Source organism: Cataglyphis hispanica, chromosome 23, assembly GCF_021464435.1.
Source record: "Cataglyphis hispanica isolate Lineage 1 chromosome 23, ULB_Chis1_1.0, whole genome shotgun sequence".
NCBI lineage: Eukaryota > Metazoa > Arthropoda > Insecta > Hymenoptera > Formicidae > Cataglyphis > Cataglyphis hispanica.
This window is the reverse complement of record NC_065976.1, coordinates 3,487,036-3,512,201: the sequence shown is the minus strand read 5'-3', so window position 1 is coordinate 3,512,201 and position 25,166 is coordinate 3,487,036. Positions and strand designations below refer to the sequence as shown.

Here is a 25,166-nt window from a genome sequence, read left to right as displayed (position 1 = left end):
TACATAAATAAATTTGCATAACTTCTCTCGACACATTAAGATTGATGCTCTCAGATGCGCATCTATATTGCATTTTCAGTATGTGTGTACACATATATGTCAACAGGCTTTTAAATTTAAATAATACACGAAGCATGCAAAATAAACTAATAACCGTGCGCTTTTGTTTTGTGACGCGAAATGCAACATCCATAGACCGATCCCGAGGAATGCATACATCGATAACTATTGTAAATAAATATCCAATAAATCTTTACCTGCAGGTATGCAGCAGCAGCAGCAGCAGCAACGATCTGCGCGAGCTATCGTTTAGCAACTATAACTCGCGCGAATCGTTAGGATAGTGCGGGAAGCGAAGTGCGAAAAACAACGTATAGACAAAGGCAATCGATCGTGTTTCAATCATTGTTATTGCACGAACTCGTATCGGCGCGCTCTACTACTGGCTCGGTTTTCATCATTCTACTTTATTTACGTCATATGCAGCGGCTCCCCTCGCTCGCGACCTATATAACGGGCGATCTCGCAATAATCTTCCCGCGTTGTGAGGCAAACTCGAACGTTAATCCTCCTAAATATTGGAATGCGGATATTTATTCTATTCATATATATATATATATATATATATATACACACGCACACGTGCAAGTAAAGCGCGCATTTTATTTGGTATTTTAATTTTCACACATTTCCGGAAAAATGTCATGTACTATATATATATGCGTTCTATCGAACGAAGGAAAATTATTATTATTGCGTTAAACATATTTCGGATGGTAGCGCAAAGTGGAGGATTTCTGTCGACATTACCAATGCGGATCTCTAGCGTGTTTCAAACAATGATATGCGAAAGATAATGTTTCATATCTGTAGATATGAATATCTAAATCGGAAACTCGTAATCCACAATAGAACCTCGTAACGTAATGAAACACTGGCATATGTAGAACGGACTTTGAAGGATACAATGCAGGATAAGTTTATGCTGGATGTTACCTGCATTTCCTCCTGTTTGTACATCTTGTCGGCATGTAAAATTTAAAAAAATATTGCGTTCAGAAATATTGAACTCTTTGAGAGCATTAAATATCACCATTTTGTCTTTTTTTATATTATCGAAACTTTATTTTTCAACAGGAATTTAAAATATATTTTTAAAATATCTCCAGAGAGAGAGAGAGAGAGAGAGAGAGAAAAAGAAAGAGATTCTCAGGATAAATAATCACGTAACCAGACAGTAGATTAAAATTTTATATTTTGCCGCTTCTCTCTTTATTTATCCGAGTGAATCTCGCATTTTACCGAGTCATAAATACACAAATTAATCCATCTCCATCTTTAGCTTCTTACAGTCTTCGTAGACAATCCTTCGTGATTGATCACGATATTCTTCAGTCTGACACAAGATGCAGATCTTCGGTTAATCCGTCGTCTTTCTCCTTCTACTCTCTTCCCCGCGTCTTATCTACAAAGCGCACGATAAATCCACCCTATATCCGCACATTATTGCAATCTTCAACAATGTCCCTCGGTCGGAGAGAGAAAGAGAGATTCGCCGTAATCCGTTAAGTATTTCTCTCTCTTTCGCGCGCTGGTGAAATGGAGTTTACCGCGCGAAATAAGGCGGCCGAATGGATCCGTGCCGCATCTCCCGCGGCTTTGAGCACCTTTGTGGCGTCGCTCGCGCTAACTCGTCGTCGCCGACAACGTAAATTCGACGGCTACAAAAGATCAAAGCGGCCAGGCGGGTTTCTGTACAGTTGCCAGCGCGGTCCACCTTGGCGTCGCGCTCGATCATCGGGAACGGCGCTCTCCTCTCCAGAGAAGCACCGACCTCTCGTGCTCAGCGGAGCCGAGAGCTGCATTATTCATGCTTAGCGCACACATCGGCAACGGCACGTCGTCTCCGCCTCTCTTTACCCTGACCCGCGCGTCGTTAGTCCGGTAGCTCTTCCTTCCTCCCGTTCTCCCGAGCGACACCATCCGGTCTCGGTTATACTATATATACGTATACCTGAGAGTGCCAACTTTCTCATTAAGCCCATCGTGCTAACCGCGGTCGACCTCGGAGAGGATCATGATCCCTCTCCCCGTTCCTCTCCGGGCGACGCTGCTGCAGAGGCGCCCATTATCTGGGCGCGCCAGCGGCTCGCCTGCCTGCTCCGCTACTTCGGCAAACGGGATGTCTGTTTTCTGAATTAGTTGGGACGCACTTAACCCCGATTGCGTTAGTTGTGCCCACAGCCTGTTTCCGCGATCAAGTCTTCGAGAATCGGTTCACCAGGCAGATCGCTTCCTCTGATTATACCCGGATTTTCAATTCAAGTATGACGCGAAGCTCTTTGAAAGCAAGAGAATTTCGTAATTTAATCTCGAGAAACAAGAATATAAATTAGAGAATTAAAGAATATAAATTAAAGAATAATTGGAAAATTTCAATATCGCGTATGTATATTCTCTCTCTTTGCGGAGATACAATATTCATTGAAATGTTTATATCCCTTTACGAAAAAATGGAGTTTCGCAACACGCATGAATACGCGATTCCGAGCCGTCCGAAAAACGTCGATGGCTTTATATATCGTTCCGTCTCTCTCGCGATACTAATTTAAACTTTCTTTCCAAGTGCATCCGAGCGGATTTCGCGTTTCCTATCGATCGGCGTAACTTTTATTTAACGATATATCGAAACGAGAGGGTGTGGCACAATGACAGAGGTATGTTTCGAGAATGGCCAAAGCGTGGAAACTCTAAGATAGCATAAGAGGGCATTCGAGCGGAACTGTCGGGCTTGCCATCAGCGGGTAGCATCGAATCCACCTCTCACGAACGATAGTAAATATTTGCGGACCAATCCAAGATATAAGATAGCGAGCTAAATCCATCAGCGATAATATTATCCTCGCCGTTGCGAAACAGGATTTATTGTAAAAGCTTCCAGGAAATCCGTGTAATATTTCTTTAGTTACCGACGTTCTTGAAAAAAAAAAAAAAAATCTTTCCTCCAATGTCTACGTATTTACTCTTTTCTGCATATGATTCTGTATCGCGTGATACGTAAATGGAAAGCGTAATATTGATATTTTCATCAATGCATTTAAATCTCGCGATATTTTATATCTTAAATTATAAATATTTATCAATATCAGTTTTAATTCACTTTTAAGGGAGATTTAATTATATTATTACATGCGTTTGTTTTAATAGATGCTGTACATTTTAAACTTTAATCTCTCTCTATTTTTTTTTTTTTTTTTAATTCAAAACAAGTTTTAAAACTAAAAATACTTTTGCTATTTCTCGAAAAAAATATAACGCCCACGCATACGTTCGATGTAAATCGTACAAATTATATTCTATTTTGAATAAATGATACTAAATGCATAAATCATATTTGGAATACCTGACCGAATAAATGTCAGACAAGACAGACGGTATAAATGTCAGACCGTTATATTATTTTGTAAAAAAAAAAAAAAAGCCAAATATGTGGGTCACTTGTGAAATATATACGCGAGATGCATCACATGTACATTTAGGTGAGTTGCGCACACGTGTAATATTAACTTTGCGCGAATCGCGAAAAACAATAGCCGCTTATATACCTTTGCATAGCGAGAATGTCTCTATTCACGCGATCGTGCGCCGTACTGCAAAATAACGTACTCAATGCGGTACGTTGCTCCTTGCTCCGGCCGCAGAAATCAAATTTTCCCGTCCAATTCCATTTTGTTCGCCCGGCTACGTGGATTAAAGCCCACCGTCCCGTCCCGGCACGCTCAACAATATCGACCGCAACAATCGGGGGAAATAATGTTTCTAACCATATGCACCGCGACAGCATGCTCTGACAAGTGCGGAGATGATGACTGTGTGTATATATGCAAAATGTCGTCCCCTCGACTTAACACTTGTCGCGCTCCTGGACTATTTCAATTTCCCGTGGCTTTCAATAATCTTCGATCTGATGATAACATATCGAATAAATGCTTTTGCCAAACACAGCTTCTCTGTGCGCGAGATGAAGAAAATTAAATAATATCTTAAATTATGTTACATATATACGATAAGAGAAGAAGATTGAGCGCGGACTCTATTAAAAATGCACATTTCGATCTTTTAGAGACGATACAAGAAAATGTCCATCAATCATGCAACGATCGTATAAGCGAACTTGGAGGTAGCATCTATACATCGATCAACGTGTGTGGCTTAACGGTCAATTTGTTCCTCACAATGGGAAATCCTGCGTACCTCGGATTTCCCGACATACATTATCGATGCCACGTAACGAGGAACGCCGTCTATTCGAGAGAATTCGATGATTCCCTCTCCGTTCAAGTTTCATCGTAGCTGAAATGTAATCGAAAAGGGCAACTCCCGGAAAAGAGTGGGACGAGGAGAAGAAGTCATAACCCGCGATGCTGCGGCGAGTAAATAGAATCTTCGAATAGGTCGTTATCTTTGGCGGATGGAGACAGCCAAACACACGAGCGGATGAACAAACCGCAAAGCGATCAGGAATCAGGAAGGGAAGCTGCAAGAAAATGGACGACGAGTTGTTGAGGGGGGGGGGGAGGTAAAATAGAATTGGATATAGAAAAGACAAAGGTATTTTCAGTATGAGCGCGATCCTATTCAAATGGATATTCAACATTCTCTTCTATTCTTCTTTAACATGTACCTTCAACCAGAAATGCCATTTCTGACCACATTGTCTTTATTAAAAAAGAAAACTTCCATCATTTTAAAGAATATTATTGTATGGTATTTTTTTTTTTACCGGCTAATAATAATTAATTAAATTTTAACTTTAATGAAATTTTATCATTGAAGCTATTTCAAGCGCGCGAGATGAATCCAGATAGATATATACACAATTTTAAATTAGGTTAAATCACCTCGCCCGTTTATACATTCGTTTAAATCAATACTCGCTGCTTTCCTCGAACTTTTCTCTTGATTATTTTTATTAGTCGCTTTCTAACTTCAATAATCTATCGGGAGGCGAAAGTTCGACTTAAAAGCCCAAGCTGAGTTACACAAGCTCCTTATTTTATCAGGTATTACATTTTTGCCGTTCCTCAATTTTCTTCAGCAATCTCTTATCCCGGATTACAGTATTACATCAAGCTCTTTTGCTATGATCTTCGTTAATATATCTTTACGTGAAGTATATACATATACAGTGTAAGAGTATATGTATTAGAAACATCAATAACAGTACGAGGGAGGGAAAAAAACAGAGAAAATTTTCACTCTTTATACTTCCGAGAGAAGAGAGAGAGAGAGAGAGGGGAGAACGAGTTGGTCATCTCAGTTACACAATACTTTGATGGAACCTATATATAACATTCTAAACTTTATCGCTGTCCGAGGATCTTTTCCCAAGAGCGCCGCGTGAAGAGGAGCCCTTTCAGTCGCCGGCGACTCAAGTGCTGGAGGAATTCTATGATATTAAAGGTGCACTTTGAAGAATTTCCCTGGACGATTCTGATAAATGGTACAAATCTGTCACTATCGATGAAATGACGAAGTGCTGCCGTCGTTTCCTCCTGGCCGTCGTTCCGCCAATCTCTAGTGTGGATCTTTGCGCTTCCGCGATCGATCCGCTCGCAAGCATCAAATACAGAGCTCTATTTTAGCAAGTACGGTTAAATTTTTCAGCGAAGAAACACTCGGGGCAACGAGCTAATTTTTCCATAAAATGAACCGTAAGATGTCTGTTTGTACAGTCAATTTGATTACGTGAAAGTTCGCGGCGGTTTGTAAATGAAATTTTTTTTGCGCCTCTGAAATTTCTTGGACACGCTACTCTGGCAGATACGTATTTATTTAGGAACGAATCCGCTGGAATTGGCAAGATGATAATAATGTATTTCAGCGTTTTCGAATACCCGAGATAAACAATCCTATAGGAGAGTAATTACCATTGACCGTGATATTAATCTGTAATCACGTAATTACGTAGTATCATTGACACGGCTTTATTCGCAAAGGACGCCTCAAAGAGCGATCATTTTATGTAAGCGCTCTATCTAATCCAGAGAGGAGCTCCTTCCTTATTTCTCCGCGCAAACGAAAATTAAACGCGCCTTTTCTAAAGTCCGCCGTTAATGAACGCCGGGACTCCGGGACGAAAAACCGGAGGGAAATTTCACGCGCGAAACTAGTTTTGTGAAACGAGATACGCGCAGCGATAATCAGTGACGGCGCTCTTTGAAAAAGCCCCGGGTAGCTTGAAAAACGATTTTCCGACTAACGCGCATCCTCGCGCGAGGGATAAGCAAGCTCCGGGCGTGGTCGCATCTTCGAAATACCCCTCTTTTGCAATTTCTTTACACCCGAAGAGCTGCTTTCTCTCCCCTTCTCCCTCGCTCCCTTAAAATTCTTAAGTAACGAAACTCGCGGAAGCAACTTCTTGTGCCCGGGAATGAATACCGAGGATGCGAGAAGTGGGTGAAAATGGCGCTCGCTCTTTTTCCTTCATGACGCGCTGAATTCGCTCTCGCCATTCTGGAAAAGAAAACGAAGGGGACGAGTTTGGCGTGTGTAGGAAAACGTGCGCAGCTAAGAAGCTTGCCGCACAAGGCAGCCGCTTCTCTTCCAGATCGGCGGAGTGTGTACGTGGAGATAGTGGTAGTTATTGAATCCACTTCTCTCGCGTGTGTTGCCGCATAATGTAATCGAGCTAGTCAACGCGGAAAGGTAGCGTTCGCCATCTATGATAGAGGCAGATTCCTTTCCAAAATCGCGCGGAATCGATTTCCGTTAACCGTGCGCAGCACATATTAAACGCAACGGTTGAATATCGCAAGCACTTTACGGGAAATAAACGAGCCGACACTTCGGTGACAGTTAGTCTTTCTCTCGCCATAGCGTATTAATTTAAATGCATTTTTTGCTTTTATATTAAACGAGGTTTTTCTAAATCGCGGCAAAATTCAAGACAGAAATTTTGTGTCACATTCTAACATACATGTGTACTCTGTATAACTTTATAATTGTTTTTCATATTACATGATATACATGATATTAATAGAATCTGAACTCTTGAATTATAGATCGTCTAAAGCGACTTTTTGATTAGACGATATATAATTTGCTGGGAAATTATAAAAGAATAGATATTTATTTATAATTTCATGTTTTATATGCATACGCAATATATGCATGTATTTCTATATTTATTTTGTATATATGTGTGTATATTTTAATTCCTTAAACGTTATCTCTGCTACATATAAGATGATTCATAAAATAAGAAATGGAATCTCTTTTTATCTACGAATTTATTTCGGAATAATAAATTTCCAAATCTCACGAATAATACTTTTAAAAAGAAATTACGAGGTAGATACATCTCGCTTGTTTGAGAAATAAATAAAGAAATAAAATATAGAAATAAAGAATTGTCCACGATTCATCTTTCTATCGAGTCCGAATCCACTCTCCTCTATTCGCCTTTCAAAATATGTCACTGTCGATTATCACGATTACTCGATCGAAATACCGCAGAGATTAATTCAGCTCGCGTGATCGTGGAATTCGGTCGCGCGATTACAATCCCGCGCACACGGTAAAAGTTAAAGTCGCGCACGATAGATAGAAGAACACGCAAATTCCCGAACGAAGGGGAGGTAGGTATCGTTAATGCGTGTCCCATTATATGCAGATCCGACCGGTTCCGTGATGCGATTTTTAAAATTCGCACGCGAAACTTTTTGATCGCGCCCCGACAACTTTCATTCTGCGGCCGCCCAGCCCGGGAGGGATATTTCTTGCCGAACAAATCCGCGGATCAAGAGTGTCCCATCGAGAGTGGTTCTCTCTCACCGCGACGTAGCGTTTCGCTTGCCATCGAGTCACGTTCGTCCGGAATTTTCGCGCAAAACGCATCGCGGAAAATTGCGAAACGCGCTGTAAAATCCACTCCGACAACGATCGGGATTAACAACGTTAATTGACGCGACATAGAATCTCATCCCTCTCGCGATGTTGGATATTAAGATTCGCAAATGCATTCGTTAACAGTTTTCGCTCGACGGGGTGAGTGCACGTTGCGCGATGTGTCAGAAATGACATGCGGAAAACGGCGCGCTCTCTTACCGAAAGAGAGAGAGAGAGAGAGAGAGATGGAGAACGCCGCCCGTGACCTACTTGAGTGAATTTGCGACGAATGTCTGTAACACGGGAATATGAATAAATATGACGTGTATTAACACGCGCGCGCGGTGGCGGCAAATGCGCCGCCTGCTTTCAATGTATTTGTGATTTCGAGAACACTACGATTATTAGATGTATGCAGTCATACGACTTCCATATACAATGTAAAGAACTTTCGAAGCAACAACAGATGTATGATGTAATATCCGCAGGATGAATCAGAATTATATTCGTCGCGCACACATGACACACATTGTTATAGATACACATTGCAGATCTGTTTAGCGAGGTAAATGAGAGGGGTCTATGATTGACGACGCCTTAGCGTATGAAGGTCACTTTACTCCAACAACTCCTTCGTATTATATCTACGCGCATATCGGCATTGCGAGAGATTGTTGTTATAAGCGGACTATGCCGCATCAACGCTGCTACGAATAATGCCGGTGATATGGGAAGAGACGAGCGTGAAACACTAAGCCGCACTTGAACTCGCTACAATACATCTGGGAGCTAGTCTACATTCAGCTTCAAGTTTACGTAGCATGTCGGCGCAACACGCGCATTATTAATTTTCCAAGGAATTAGTTAATTTAGTTAATCTCTCTCCCTCTTTCTCTGTCTCCCACGCGTTTCTTACCGCGACTAAAGAAATTACGTTTGGGAGCGATAAAAAAAGGAAATCTATTCTAAAATAAAAAAAAAAATATAAATAGAAAAGTAAACAATATATTTTGCATATCAAGAATACGAAATATGTTTATTATAAAATGAAAAGTAAATTGCAATAGATCAATAAGATTATTTTTGCGTCATAAAATAAAATGAAGCTTAGCACGAGACCGATATACCATACATTGGTGGTCGCTGAGAACTGAAAATTACAACATAACGCGTATACCATGTTAATTTATTATACCCTATTTCATTGTGACGTGATCTCTCCCCTCGTGCGCCAACAAAGTATGTGTGTGTGTACGACTCTCGACGTAATATCGTTGAAAATTATGCAAGCCGCAGTAATACGTTCTCATCAGCGATATACGCTGCGTCGCACGTATCAGGTGGGGTCAGGCAGCAGAAAATCGAATGAAATTTCCGTCATTAGGTTCATTTCACGCGTATATCCAATTCCAATTAGGCTAATGATTTCCCAGCATATTTCGTTCTATCCCGTACTCGTCGTCCTTTTTTTTTTCTTTTTTTTTTTCGACGATAATGTCCTCGATGCGGATGCAGTAGTAGCACTTCATTAGACTCTGGATTCAATTTGCCGAAAGTTTTGTCGGATTTTCAATTGCGTGCCGCGCGCGCTTGAATGCGCCTGATAGGCGGCCCTGTTGTAAATTAACAACGCCGTTGCTTTTTAAGCTGCACGCTTTTAACGAAAGCGAATCGAATTATCGATGTTACCGTTCGGGAAACATTGTTTCCGATATTTACGCATCACCGACTTTCGCATTCATTTTATATTCCAATTACTCCGACGGAATAAGCTTCGGACAATCGGGGTTCGCTTCGGTGAGAAAAGATGTCGATGCTGCGCAGCCGTTAGCATTTAAAATCACCACCCTTCTGGAAAACGGGGAATTTAATGAAATTTTGCTAGAAAACTCACAGACAGAATCTCGTTTTAATAATTCACAGACTCTCTTGTATGTGTGTTTGCATGTGATTCTTTTCATTTTAAATTAATTTTGTTATTAAAAGTGAAATAACAGAAAATCATATCCATATTTGTATAATCTATTATTTAAAAGCAATCTGATTTTTATCATTAATTTTTTTTTTTTTTTTGAACCTTTATTTTTCCGAAGAAAAATTTAATTTTAATTTTAATAAAGTTCTAATTTCTTTTTTTTTCTTTCGTCACGGATGGTACATCGACTCCCTGCCGTAATCCCTGCCACGCGTATCCTTTCACGTGGATCCCCATCGATTTGATAATGAAATGCACGGCTGTTTACGTCTTGCGAAGCAGCAGGCGCATCTTTTCGCTTCATCACTGCGTGAAATGCTTTCACGTAATTGTGAGAAAGCCGTCGACGTTGACGCGACGCGCATCCCGTCCCTTCATTTTCTCCTCTCGCTAACGAGAAAGCTCGGCGCACCGTCCGTTTTTCGCGCCGCTTATTGAAATGTAGATGCAAACGCGAGCTCGCGATACTGAAAGCTGCAAACAGAGAGATAGAGAGAGAGAGAGAGAGAGAGAGAAAATCGCGTTTCACTGAAGAAGAACGCGGGTTTTGCTCCAGGCGACCGCGCTCTCGCGTGCATAACGTGACTCGAAGCGCACGTCCGTTCTGTATAACTGGCAAGTGCATAGCGCGCCGACATTGCGGAACAGCGGCCGAGATGCAATCCAGAGGTGCAGACAAAAGGGCGGAAAGAATTAATGACGGCACCGCCGGCGTGCCTCCCATTTCGACCCCGTGGTAAAACGCGTCTCGCTCTCGTCGCGCTCCTCGCACTCGGACGTGACTCAATCTTTGTCTCTCTCTCTCTCCCTTTCTTCCTCCCTCTCTTCGTACGAAATACGTATTATCCATAAATGAGTTAGCGAGCGCGCCGACACGACGTTAACATGTCAAGATGCCGACGGAGAGGACGGGGAATGGAGATTAATCAGTCTCGCGTCATCCAGTTGCTACATGCAACGAGATTTTTCTCGCGCTCGATCTTTGTCGAATGCGAAAAACATTGTGTCTGTATGCGCGAAGTATATAGTGTCATCATCCTGTTATTTTAATAGAGATTTGATTTTTTCGCGGATGTTGAAGCGGCTACATCTTCAATCATAAAATTCTTGCAAAATTACTCGTATCCGTGATTCTCTATTTATTAATATTTTGTTTATTTTTTTATGTATATATATATATATTTGCGTTATCTATTTGTCGAGAATATTGTCGAGAGTTTCTTTCAACGGCTGTTTGTTCGACAGCGTGTCGGAGGAAATCTCAGGGAGCTTTTACGTTGACAAATGAATTACGATAAATGAGTTACCGGAATCCCGGCGACTTCTAAAAAGGAAGACGCGGTTCTCGAAAAAGAGATGTGGAAAAAAGTACGCTGAAATGGCGAAACGAAATTAAGTAATTTTACATGGTCAACTTGCTGCTTCTGTCTACTTTTTTCCGGTCTCATTATATCGCATAATAGAAATTATCTACGTTAAATTAGATTTGTAAACGGATTTGCGTGTTATCACGTTTTTCTTCTTTTTATCTTCTAATTTAAATTATCACAGAACACAAATGCAAGATATTAATAAATGTCACATAACGCGATTTGATATACAAAAAAAAAAAAAATGAAAAATAAATAAACAAACAAAAAATAATTAAAATAATTAAAGAAAATAAATAAAGAAAAAAGCGACGCGTTATTTGCATTCGCTGATTACAAAGAGATTGCGTGAAAAACTAGGCCAGCTTCCAATACACCAATCGCAGCCGCCTATGGGTATACTCCGTCGTATGGGAATAATAGATTAATTAACTAGCTTTATACTACGTGGTCGATTAATTTAGCGTTAATCTCAATCGACGGGTTTCATTGGAATGGCGTCGCGATCGATAGGTTCTAGGCATTTTCTGTCTATTTGAACAACCTAAGGAGGAAGAGACGGCACCGAGCTTAATCGAGGTGCTTTCTCATCAATCTCACGTTGCGAGAGAACGGCTGCTTTCTTTTCTCTTGGTTTTACAGAATCGCGTCTCATTTATCGCACAGACTCGACGAAGTGATGGCAAATTGCTTTTACTGCGAATTTCCCAATCTCAAATGAGAGAGAATATTTAATTATTTTAAATAGATATCCTTCTTTAAGATAATATTATAATTATATTTCTTTAAAAAGATATTATCTATACGTTCTTTTGAGATTTATATAATTATTCATATAAAAAATGAATTATGTGAAATCATATAATATTTTGCTCTATATAATTTTTTTGAATTAAATAAATTTATGTTTAATTGAATGTGTAAAATTATAAAAGACTAATTTCAATTAAATGCGAGTCTCTTGTGCTCTCTCTCTCTCTCTCTCACTCTCTTTCCCTATCTCTCTTGAATCTACATTATGTTCTTACGGTCGCAAACATATCGGATCGGGCGTTTCCCCATCGCTCTCAATTTACAATGTAATATAGTCGGTCGATCTCCACCTTGCGTTAATATCCTCTTCCGAGGAACTCCAAATTACACGTATCTCCATAATAATTCCAGCCTCTTCTCGAGGAGAAAATCGTCGGCCCTTAAAACCGAATGAAAATGTGAAAATAAATTCAAAAAGCCTCTTACACGCGCGCGTTAAGGAATTTGCTCGTTTATCTATTCGCTTTTCGTTCACGTTTGTCGGAGAAAATCGTCATCAAACTGCCGATTTTTTTCGGCCGGGTCCTCGACGGTTAGCAAGAAGAGATTCGGCCGACGCAAAGGGATATCCGGTCGCGAGTAAACATTCGGAGACGAGATTGCTGTTTGCGTACGCGATTAAAATGACTGGATTCGCTCCAAATCGGATTACAAAGCGCTGGAAAAACGCGCCGCGGAATAGTCGCGCGAATTTAAATAATGTCGCGTCGTCATTAACGAACGCTCCGCGTCTCCCGGAAAATCGCTCATCGTACGCGGCCATACGACTCGTATAAGAAAACCCGAGAGAGCCCCCGTAAATCGCGACTTTCGACTCGGTGTTTTTTTTTTTTAATTCGTGGTTCAATGGTTGAAGCTATTCTTCCTACTTTTTCATATCGACGAGCCTCAAGAGACGTTAAAACGAATACGCGAAATTTACGAGATGAAGATGGATGCTCGCTCTTTCATAAACACCGTGGAAACTTTTGACGTATATATTTAATGGCGCTTCTTCTTTTCAGATCTTTCCCCTAGTAACGGTACTTTGTTGATGTTTCTCGTGTTTCCTTTATTAAAAGATAGATTCCGGATCCGGAAGGTTTATAATGATATAATAATAAGACAATTACGAATCTGTAAATTTGTATGCTGGTAGAAATATTTCTAGAAATAAAATGTCACGTATTTATAGAAGGCGTAGAAAGCACTTGTTGCTCTCTCTGTATTGATTTACAAGGTGAGTGGCGCTTTCGATGTTTTCAAGTTGAAATCTGTTGAACTATTGAGGTAGAACGCGATGATGAGTTCGAGTATAAATATATCATAGATCGAGATTCATCTCGACCGCGATTATCGCTAGCATTATCGAATACTCGAGCAATTACGAAAGTTATAACGACCAGTGAAACTTAATTATAAGTAATTGCAAACACGATTGTGTCTTGAGAGGAGGGAGGAATGCTTGGTTGGAAGATTCGCTTCTCAAAAAGTTGCCGCATAAAGTTTACTCGTTACAAAATCGACATTGAAAGCGAATCTATAATCGGGACAATGATAAACTTTTACTTTTGCGAAATAAGAGATTGTATAATATCTGCCGCAATATTTTCTTCGGACGAACTTCTCGGACGCAATCTTTAATTAAGATGTATATACTTGGTTGCGCCGCGCATCCCGATTATTTCTAAGGCTTTTTGCATATTGTTCGCGGGAGAATTTTAAAGAAACTTAAACAATGGTTACTTTTAATTAACTAAGTAGGACTTGATTCGCTCTCTTTAGTATAACAAAACAAAGCTGTTTTATTAATAAATTATATCACTACAAAGTGTGCAATTCTCTCAAAGTTTTTGTCAAATATATATATATATATAATAGTAATTGATAAAAAAGAATGTAAAACCTCAAGTCTGTAAATTAAAGGGGACAAGTGCCTCATGAAAATACAAATTTAATAATCTCTGTTTCTTTTTCTTTCCATTTTTTTCATTTTTTTCCAGATTTTACTTATCATTTTTATATGATAAATAGATGTAATTTTACAAGTTTCAATTTGTTAAATAACGTATGAATATTTATAATTATTTGATTAATATAATTTGATATAATAGTTATTTTTTCAAAATGTCTTCGCTTTTCTAGAGGCGCATGCTCAGTTTAATTGACAGACTTGAGATTTTTTTATCAATTATTACTCTTTTAGGGGATAGCAGCAATAATTTTTTTTTTTTTAAACGACTACCCTAATATATACATATATGTATGTATATAGTAATTAACTTTAGACAGTATTTTTTGGAATAAAAACAATTTTCATATACATGTGTGTTTATTCATATATTGATAAAGATTGTATATTAAAAGCCTAGTTTTGAAAAAGAGATAATCTACATCTTGAAGATATATATATATATACACACACACACACACACACACACACACACACACACATACAATATCAATATATGAATATTATATAAAAATAGATTTTTTTCCAAAAAATACGCCACATTTCACAAATAACGGTCGTTAATTCGTCTAGAGCCGATTACTGGACGACGACAATGAATAGAAGATTCATTATGTCGGGAGATGCGATGAGAGAATGGAGAGGAGGATCTGGAGATGTAGAGAAGTGACGGATTGTATATTGCGCTTTTCTCCCATTATACACGGCTGTGTGCCATCTTCGGCTGTGCTGCTCCCATCCCGTGTTTGTTCGCCCGCGCGAACGTCTGTTTGTTAATCTCTTCTGTGCCAACATCCACCCGCCCACCCATCCCATTCTGATGCGTACCGCGGCGCGAAATCCATCTCATGTCACCGAGTCGGCGAAAGATATCAGCATGTGCATGTACCATCGGAAAACAATAATCGGACCTGCCGCGCGGGGGAGGGGGCGGGGGGCGGGAAGCCTGAATCGATTGATAACTTCGTCGGATAACGATCGCGATGTCAGACTTGCGCGGCAACACAAGGTCAATGTGCAGTTAACCCGTTGCAGAGAGCAGAAACGGGATTCGAAGTGGCTGATGTAGGCTAACGAATTTATACTTTCTAAATGTCAGAGGTGGTCGAATGCAGTCGAAGGAAGAGACGCAGCTAAGAGACTGCGAAGATGATCTCGAATGTATTGTTCGAAGCATTTGTATGTGAATCTTATAAATTGTCGCTTTATCTTTTAACGTTCTCGCGAGTTTCTAAATGTCAGAAAATATATTTTAAACGCGTAAAATATGTGCTTTGAAACAAATCTGTGCAAAAATGCACAAGAAAATTTTTCACAAAATTATATAAAAATAGGACATTTGTATACATAAGAATTAGTTTAATATAGCAGCAGTAGCAGCAGTTAATATATCGCGGTGAATAATTAATCATCCCGAATGATATAATTCTCTACGGATTAATTCTCTAATTGAGCATGCAATTTATCACGCAATAGATTCCGCGGGACGAGCCGACGCGAGATTCTGCGGTCGCCGAATTCTTGGTCGCCCTTTGAATAATAACCCGACGTCCAAGATAATCACTTCAAAGCATTCTCGAGCATAGTCGGACATTCAGGTTGTGCATTCCCCTATTCAAGAACGCATAACTACTTTGTATTATCAAGTTTCTGGCTCGTTCACCTGCACGCTTAGGCGATCTCAAATCACCATTTATTCTGTTCAAAGAACAAGTATTGTCAAAGATCTCCGTTCTTTGTTTCTTCTTATTTTTATAGAATTTCATAGAATGGAATAGCTACTTTAAAGTTATAAAAGAAGGATATAACGTATTATATTATAGCTGCGATATATTTAGCAAATTGGAAATGGTCATTTTTTTTTCTTGTACTTTCTTTTTATTTTTCTGTCTTTTTTTATCTTTCTTTCAATCTTGTTATTAATTTACTTAACATTTTTCTTACATTAATCATTTAATAGTGAAGTTTCGTCTGCGATAAGAGGAGAATTAAATTTTCAATAGATCAATTTGCACTTTCGAGAGGTCGACAAAATCTAGAAACTTTTCACTAATGTGCATATATATATATATATATGTGTGTGTGTGTGTGTGTGTGTGTGTTCTGTGCTATTGTACACGTGCGCGCAGCGTTTACTCGGCGTGTACCGTGACCGTTTGCTTTGACGTCATCGGCGAAGGACGAGGGTTTCCAGCAAGGCAAAGGGTGCTCCGTCACACCGGAGGTAAATTAGTAGCTCGAGTGTGTGCATCTTGGCGGAGCCCGACGTTAACGCGTTAACACCGTGACTGGTTGCGGCAGATTCTGCAGCAGGCTGCTACGGTAGTTGTTGTCGACCGTTGCCAGCAGCAGCAACAGCAGAAGGGAAGGACTCGACGAGAGAGACACAAAGAGGAAGGATCGGGATGCCGGGCACAAATGCCGTTCTTCAGCTTCTCGCTCTTCTCACTGCTTCTCGTACCTCTCGAGTGCGACTCGCGTCGATTTGTTCTTGCGTCAGTCTCGTCATAAAGATTACGATATACGACAGGAGGAAAAGTGTCTGGAGGTGATGAGGACCGCCGAGCGAGACATTCTCATGATGAGCTTTTTATCTTTATCGCACGTTCTTATTCCGAGCTTTAGTCAGTCGATCGGTTTCGAATAAAATCACAACCGCCGAACAACAGGCCGTTCACGTCGCGCAAAATATGAAAATACATTCACGCCGCGATTCTTGTCGGGATAAGCCATGAATTATTAAACAGAAGCCATTCGAGTTTTTGCTCAGCTAGTTTCTTCATAGCGTCGCTTTCTTATATAAACGCCTAAGAGCGTCGATATTTCTGAAAACGGCGTCACGTCGGCGGTCTAATGAGAACACGTGTCACGCTGTGACAGTGTCACGGCTGTCAGTGACGCTAGCGTTACGCGACACTAATCAACCTCAAGATTAATGCGACAATTACACGGCTCACAATACAAAAGTTTTGCGAACGATGGAATCAAGAAGCAGAAAAAGAGAGAGAAAGGACTGCGCCTCGCTCGGAAATAAATTTTCGAGTCCCGGGTAAAGAACTTTTCCAATAATAACAGAAATATAAAATTACGAGGATGGGGCGCAGGCGGGCGCGATAACGAAGCGAGAAGGAGGAAATACACCGGGGCGCGTAACGAGAAACGAGAATACGATTGAATGAAACAAACAAAATGAACGGGATGCAGCCGCGGTTGCCCCGACCCTGGCAAGCGCCGAATCGGTGCAACGATTAGTATTTCGCTGGCGGTGCAGCGTCGCGGGATGTAAGAGAAGAAAGGAAAGAGAAGAAAGAGAGAGAGAGAGAGAGAGAGAGAGAGAGAGAGAGAGGCAAATGGAACCAACATCTGGATTCTGCCGAATATGCTGGCATAAAAGTACGCACGAAGAGAGTCGACGGCGAGAACGAATGGTTTCGCATACACATGGAAGATACGTATTACATTAGTCGGCCTCCTGACCCGACTCTCTCAGCGGCTAAGTCCTGAATACCGAATGAACTTATTGTTGGCGCGAGCAAACGCGGCTGCTGCTATTTTCCCGATACTATAGGGAGTCTGCAGCAAAACCGGCATTGTTTCGACAACGCGATTGTTTTACGGCGAATGGTATCTCTTTGTTCTCTAATTGTAGTAGCGCGCGTTACTGATGTAATATACACTGCATAAAAAATTGATGCAAACATTTCCTCAATTCGAGCGCGCGATTATCGGTTATACTCTGTTTAGATCGCTTCAAAATACCTATATACGGTTGGAAAATTTGACTTAAATTTAACACATATTCTAAATCGTCCACACAATTTTTAATGGGATATAATATGAATATGTTAAATGATAAATGATGATAAATGATAAATGTGACACTAGTACTGTTGTATTAATATTTCAACACAAAATAAATGCAAACTTTATAGTAGTTTGAAATAAATTTTGTGTAGAATCAACATTTTTTTAATGATAAAATTAATTTAGAACAAAAGTTATTGATATCTATAATCACTCTCTTCTATTGCAGAATAAATATTTTTTCCTGTAAATTTTAACAGATAAATGCCACTGATAATACGGAACATATTCATATCTATTGTATAAAATTAAAAATATGTTTGTGCACATTGTGTTATTTTTTTACGTGTTTTATTAATTCAACATTTGAGTTCAATTAACACAACAACAATACGTTAAATTGATACATGAATATGTTAAATATTTAATATAAAAATTTTAACCGACATTTTTTTAACAAGAAAACAAATTTTCCAACTATATACGGAATGCAAAATGATGCGATAAAACTCGTTCTCCGTATAATTTTTTTTGTCGCGGAAAAAATGACTCGAAAAAATTGATCAAATAAATATAGATACTCTATATGCAATTCTCATTCTTTTTTTTTTATCCAATAACACGCTCGATGATATCAGACAATAATGTATATCCAATCGAGAATATGGTTCGCGAGGAAGATTGTGAGTATTCGTGATTATTAAAATACAAAATGAGTCTTCATCAGTTATTCATTACTATTTGCGAGAATAGCGGAAGTGGAAGAGTAGGAGCCCGGCGATCGAAACTTTTTCCTCACAGAAGGACATCTCTTTGATTCGCGCGTGACGTTATTTATCGCCGGAAATTACCCACTTTTTTCCTCGAGTCACCTTGAGGTCGTTTCACGAGGCACATCACACGCGTAATCGTCGCTGAAATAAATCAGCCCGACTGAGATTACGATCGTATCGCAGCGCGAGTCGCGATTTCGACGCGCGTGGATGGACACTTGACTTGGTTTTTTTTTTCCCGAAATCATAAAGACCCGAGAGGGGACTAATCTTCGCTCCCTTTGGTTTTTCTTCTCTCCTCTTATCTTCAACCCTTGAAGTTAATTTCGCCGCATATTTCCCAGTCTATCCGACCCGGACATCTTTACGGCGCGATTTGCGTCGATTTACGCATACCTGCCCAAGGACGAGTCCGCCTAAAGTACGAGAGGGCATTAGATAAGAACGCGTCGATCGATCCCGCGGGCAAGGATCCTCGAAAAAAAATAGGGGAATTATAGGGAAAAGTAAGAACAGAGGGGAAACTGCGTACAGTACTATCGCATGGATCGACCCTTTCGAATCGCTCTTAAACAACGGGTTCATTCTTATGGGCACTTGAAATTTCGTCTATATTTTCCGAAAGTTTATGAGCTCGATCCAAAAATAAACCACAAGTCTCTATTAAGTCTTCGGGGAAACCTTTGACTGAATATTATCATATCTTGATCTACGAATCGTTTTATGATTAATACAAATCCATTTGGATTATAATAAGAAATAAAATTGTGAAATAATCCATTTGAAAAGATTAGATAAATTAATATTGAATAAAAATTGAGTAATAAATTATCGTAAAAATCTTTCTATATAATCTGTATTATAAATAAATCACATTTTTTAAAGATAAAATTAATAGCGCTTAAGTAATACATCTAGCTACAGCATCTTCATATATTCTTCTTATTTTATTATTTTATTATTTCTATGCAAAAATTTAAATTTACTCTATGCAATTAATTTTATATTAATTTTATTTATACGAGATAGACATATTTATATAGACATTTTTTTCGTAACAAATATTGATTACAAAAATTTTTAATAATCTTTGATCTTATTTTAATCCAAACCACAAGACGAAGCAAAATCTGGAGTAAGAATGAACATAAATCTGAAATACGCCTTTTTTCAAAGCGACTTCAAGCAATCCAACCGCCAAGCGTTAAATCTCAAAATTGTGACTTCAACAGGCGCAATAAAATCCACCGGATATCGCCCTCTGATCGCTGAGGGGGATATCACGTTAAATTTCCACGAGTCGAGGAAGAAGGAGACGAGAAAAGAGAAAAAGGGTTCCTTAGCCCTTCCTTTAAAGAACTCGCCGCGGCGTAATCTTTGACCGACGTATTTTTCAGTCACGCCAAAAACCGAAAAGCGCGTCTTATTCGCGTTTCTCTTTCTCTCTTTCCCTCTTTTGTTTTATCCTTTTTTCCCTCCTTCTTTCTCGTGAGAGGCGGCAACGAGGATGGGGGACTTATCCGGCCCCGAAATCTCCGACGCGAAATTGCGAAAGCCGGACACAAAGAGGCTGCATGCAACGAGTACCATGAGAAAGAGAAGAAGATTGTATCTTCTCGTTTCTGTCATGTTAGCGGCCGAAACGCAAAGAACGGACAGACGGATGGAGGACTGGTCCTGACACGAGATGAACCGCGAGTGCATCATGCAGACGGCGCTTTCGTTGTTAAGCCATCGATCTCTCCTCTCGTCCGGCTACAACGGCGCGCACGTTCCGGAAGATGTGCAAACTCATCCACGATATACACCGCGATCACCGATTTTGATGAGGATCGGGGCGTATGTGTAGGATGAGAACCGGGGGGAAGAATCGCTTTTTCAGGATAAAAATCGGCAATTCTTGCAAAGGTGAAAGTGCTTGCTTTTAATCCGTGTAATACTTTATATAAGCTAAAAATGAGCGAGATATTTGATGTAAAACTTTCGCGAATGGAGGAGGATTAAACTCTCTATTAAGCTATGCAAATAAAGTTTGGAGAGAATCCGTTTTCTTAAATCTTTCTCTCGCACTCTTAGAAAAGAAAAAGTTCTAATATAAATTATAAAATAAATTATAAAATATTCCTTCGATCGTTCTAAACCGCTTTTTTCGTCTGCCGAACAAGTTTTCCCTACCAAAAATCATTTTTACACGATAACAAAAGTTTTACGCGAAGAAACTTTCGATTCCTTTCAGAAATTCACGTCTGACTCGTGAGATTTCATTTAGAGTGTGATTTCAAAAATTCCTACATATCGAATATTTCGCTTTTCTTAACCAGGAAGGAACTGTCTCCATCGGCGGATATATAAACTCCACTTTCCAGAATCCATACAAAGAACGAGTTTAAATTTCTTCTATCTTCCCCGATATATTTCTTTTTCACATCTGCTTTTTCGTTGTGATATCACATAGCTGAGAGATTCGCTTATAGTTACGTATATCCGTGTTCTTCTTTATCAGAGTGCGGCGGGTTCGTGATACATCGGCGGTATGTATATATGTATAGGATCAATAATAATGACCTATATAGTAAAATAACTTACACACAACATACGATACTTTAACAATGTATCGTATAAAAAAAAGTGGAGAATTTTTATGTCGAATTTTCTAAAGTTTTATAAAACGACAACATTGATAATCAAATAATTAGACTGCATTAGACTTATCAATAAATAGTGATCATTTCGCTAATAACGCAACTCGCTGCAACTCCTTTCAAGATTTTTGGCGAAAATGTAAGAGATGTAAGAAATTTTATTTCGATACGCAAAGATTTAGCATATGCTATAAACAACAATGTTGTTCACATTACGAGCGCATTTATGTTACACGAGGATTTAAGATCCCGTTTCTGAATATTTTGACATCTTTGAAGCTTTAGTATCGTGATGTCTGTCTTCACATGAGAGACAAATAATTCGTTTGAAAATAATCAGGTGCAACGATTCTCGCATCGCATGACGTGTAATATGCCTCGATTCGGTTAAACGTATCAGAAGTGGAATTCACCGTGGGCGCCCGGTATCTTTTTACCTCGCTTTTAATATTCTTTATTTGTCAGCGCGTCGTATATACTTTCGAGATTCCCGGTGATTTTGACATCCATCGCAGGACTCGCAATTTTTTCCGATTCGCATCTCCGGTACGCCGACCTCCAACGCGGATCACAATGCGCGTATCTCTTCGGTCGAGATAATCCATTGAATAATCCGTAAAATAATCAATTCTCGTCGTATGTCTGACAAGGATATATCTTTTTCTTTCGCTCATTTGGGAATTTATATTAATGTCACCGGTACCGCGTAATCCATGGTGTTCGCTGGTCCGACAACTGACATCTTTCTCGCAGAATCGCACGCGCACGATATATATATATATATATATCTCCACGTAATTACAGAGCGTTTCCTGTCAGGTTACTAATGGGGAAGAGATTTAAAAGATTCATTAGGGACGACTCGGGGAAGACAGCGTGTCCGCACACACACACGCGAGAAACTTAGTTTCAAGAAATTACTATCGTCATATCTTGGAAAAACGGGAAAAGAATGAGGTTAGCTATCTGACATTTAATTATCGAATTTAATAATAAACATCGAATGGATATTATATCTGAGAACGAGACGTCTACCAATAATATATGTTATTTTCCTACTTTATATACTATATTATTATATCGAAAAGGTGATCATTTCATTGAATATATGAAATGTCATAGAATTAGCTGTCTCAAAAACTAATGGACTCTCTAGTGTCATTTTCGTTAATGACAAATACTCGAAATTGCTCGAGAAATATACAATAAATTATTGCGACATACTGTTGATAATAAAGTACACCGAATAAAAAAAAAAAAAAAGAATTTTATGCAATTTCTAGAAGAATATATCCAACATCCGGGGATATCTCTTTCGAGCGTCTTTGGAGCGCTTTAACGGCGCCGTCCTTCCGTCATTCGTCTCTCCGGGAATTGCGGTCCCAGACGTTAATCTCGCTGGCGATTTTTCTGTTTCAAGGAGGGATCGCCGACGACTGTCCTCAGGATAGCGTGCCGAACGAGAAGGACGGCGGTTGCAAATGCGCGGATTGTCCACCCCGCAAGTGTCGATCGGGTCAACGGCCGGTGTTGGTGAGAGGCACGTTTTCCGGGACCCCCGGTAATTGCTGTCCGCGCTACAACTGCGTTCCCTCAGGTAATGGAATCCATAAACGCGAACCGCGATGGGAAATGGTGTTTGCCGAGTACAGCGATCGGCCGTGCGTGGAAAATCCGGGTCTATTACGTAAAACCGAGAAAATGATATACGCGATTGTTATCAGCGCAGTAATATCACGCTTTTCCCTTCGGTTAAATCACGCCGTATCGTTCGAGAAACGAATCAAATCGATAATAAACGTTGATCTTAGACGGCCAAAGTGTGCTTTAGTAAGAGAATACTTTGTCTTATAACGTTTATTGAAAATAAAATAATATATATTTACGTTATCTTTTATATCTCCCCTATTTTATTAAAATTAAATAAAAAATTCTACATAAAATATTGAAGATATTAGATATTGTATAAAGTGATTAATATATATATATATATAAAGCAGTTAATATTGAAAATAAAGATTCTAATTAAAACGAGTTGCAAGTTTATGATCTCGAATCCGCATCTCTTTCGGTTCTACAGATCACCATCACCGGATTGAGTCATCGTGTCCCGAGGACAGCGTTTTAACGGATGACGGTACCTGCAAATGCGTCCCGACGTGTCCACTGCCCAAATGCCGACCGGGCCAACGGCCGATTCAAGTAAGAGCAGCCAAACCCGAGACACCCGGTAGCTGCTGTCCCCTTCACGACTGCAGACCCTCAGGTAATTACGAAAAGTCGGCTGACTTCTCTCAGCGATAGAAATACCATATATTGGATCGATATCTCATTGATATCTGCTTTCTCTATCCCTTCTTCTCTTTACCTGGCTTTCGTACTCCAATGCAGCCTCTCTTTCTCTCTTTCCTTTTCTCTTTCTCTCTCTCTCTCTCTCTCTCATTCAAAGAGCTCCAATTGCAATCTGACGAGGCAAGCTCGTTCGTCGAGCTTGTAGCTTCGATGTACTTTAGATATCAGCACGAAGAACTTCCAACTCGATCGTAATCAACGTTTCCTACGGACGACATTCCATTACCGAGAGAAAGGAAGAAAGAATGAGTGTGAGAGAGAGAAAGTCCGCCGCTTACATGTGAATTAAATATATGATGAGAATAATGAGATCTTGAAAGCCAAGAGCTTTGCGATGAAACGAAGAAAATGATTCTCGTCGTTTGACATATACACACATCCGCACATCCATGGATTTCAAATTTTCCAAGTTTTCGCTCAGGTTCAGTTATCGCGAGATAATTCTTATCTCATCTGTCTCGACGAGTCTCACTTTCCTCAATTATAGACTAAACGTATGAAGACTGTTTTATTAAATTTCGTATATAGTCTTAATGCGAATTCTCTACGAGAAATAAGTGTCTTTTAAATACCAATGGGATCGCAGTGTTTGCTAAATTTGGTTTTAAAATCCGTATAACGGCTTTATAAAGTCGCGCAGATTATAAGCAGAGATAATGCTCAGATGCGATGTATTTCAACCGAGCAACGAGCGGCGGTTTTTAAGTTACAACATTTAAAGTTATACCACCCGGACGCCCTCGCTCTGCAAGAACTTTCGATCTACCTGTTGAATTTTAATGAAGTCATTCTTATCTCGCGAAATCGCGAGCGAGCATTCTCCCTCTCTCTCTCTCTCTCTCTCTCTTTCGCAGTTGAAATTTTATAATATTCCGCGTGCATGTTTTAAAATTTAATAACATTTTTACTACGAGAGTACACATTATATCGATAACTACAAATCATTGCATTAGAAATATTATCACTCCTCCCGAATATTTTAATGATATCAATTTATTGAACTCTTATTAGCCCTTCAATATAATCCAGCATTTTTGCGCTTAGATCTGGCATTCCTTTCTTTAATATTTCAAATATACGAGAAGCAACAGCTTCTGCAAATAATTAAACTATCTAATTGCGTGGAAGTATTAAATAAAATACACGTGCAGAGTATATATTTAAATACATTACAATCGATAGGTATTATAGATCGTCCCCTTTCAATCTAATAGATTTCCGGCAATTAAATATCATTTTATGTTATATGGCAAATTCACTTTGGTTCTATGTTGCGCAGAACAGTGTTTAAACAAGCTACGCGACAATTAAACAGGATTCTATCTTGTTAACAATATTCATTAGCCCACAGTCCGCATTATCGGTCTCGCGTACACGGTTGATGTGTCGTTTAATTAATACGCTTTTGTCGAAAAGTGCACGCGATAATAAATATTGACATAAACCCTGATACTATAAATAGCGATACAACCGATTTAAATTCTCTCTTTCTCTCTCTCTCTCTCTCTCTCTCTGTTTTTATTGCAAAAGTACATTTTACTATGTTAATTACAAAAATAATTATTTCCCGATCGTGATTTGATATTCTAAGCGAAG

At 39.4% G+C, this 25,166-nt stretch overlaps 1 protein-coding gene across 11 annotated transcripts in view; it reads left to right on the top strand.

Annotated features, from left to right (window-relative positions):
* The window catches only part of LOC126857815 (cysteine-rich motor neuron 1 protein-like), a 263,792-nt gene that overhangs the window by 229,826 nt on the left and 8,800 nt on the right, over positions 1-25,166 (top strand). For 10 of the 11 annotated variants that reach the window (XM_050607586.1, XM_050607585.1, XM_050607587.1 and 7 more), the window contains 2 exons: positions 22,639-22,815; positions 23,299-23,484. In XM_050607586.1, the coding sequence (XP_050463543.1) occupies positions 22,639-22,815; positions 23,299-23,484 (363 nt within the window). The remainder of the gene's footprint in view (positions 1-22,638; positions 22,816-23,298; positions 23,485-25,166) is intronic. The other variant, XM_050607588.1, reaches the window with a different exon arrangement.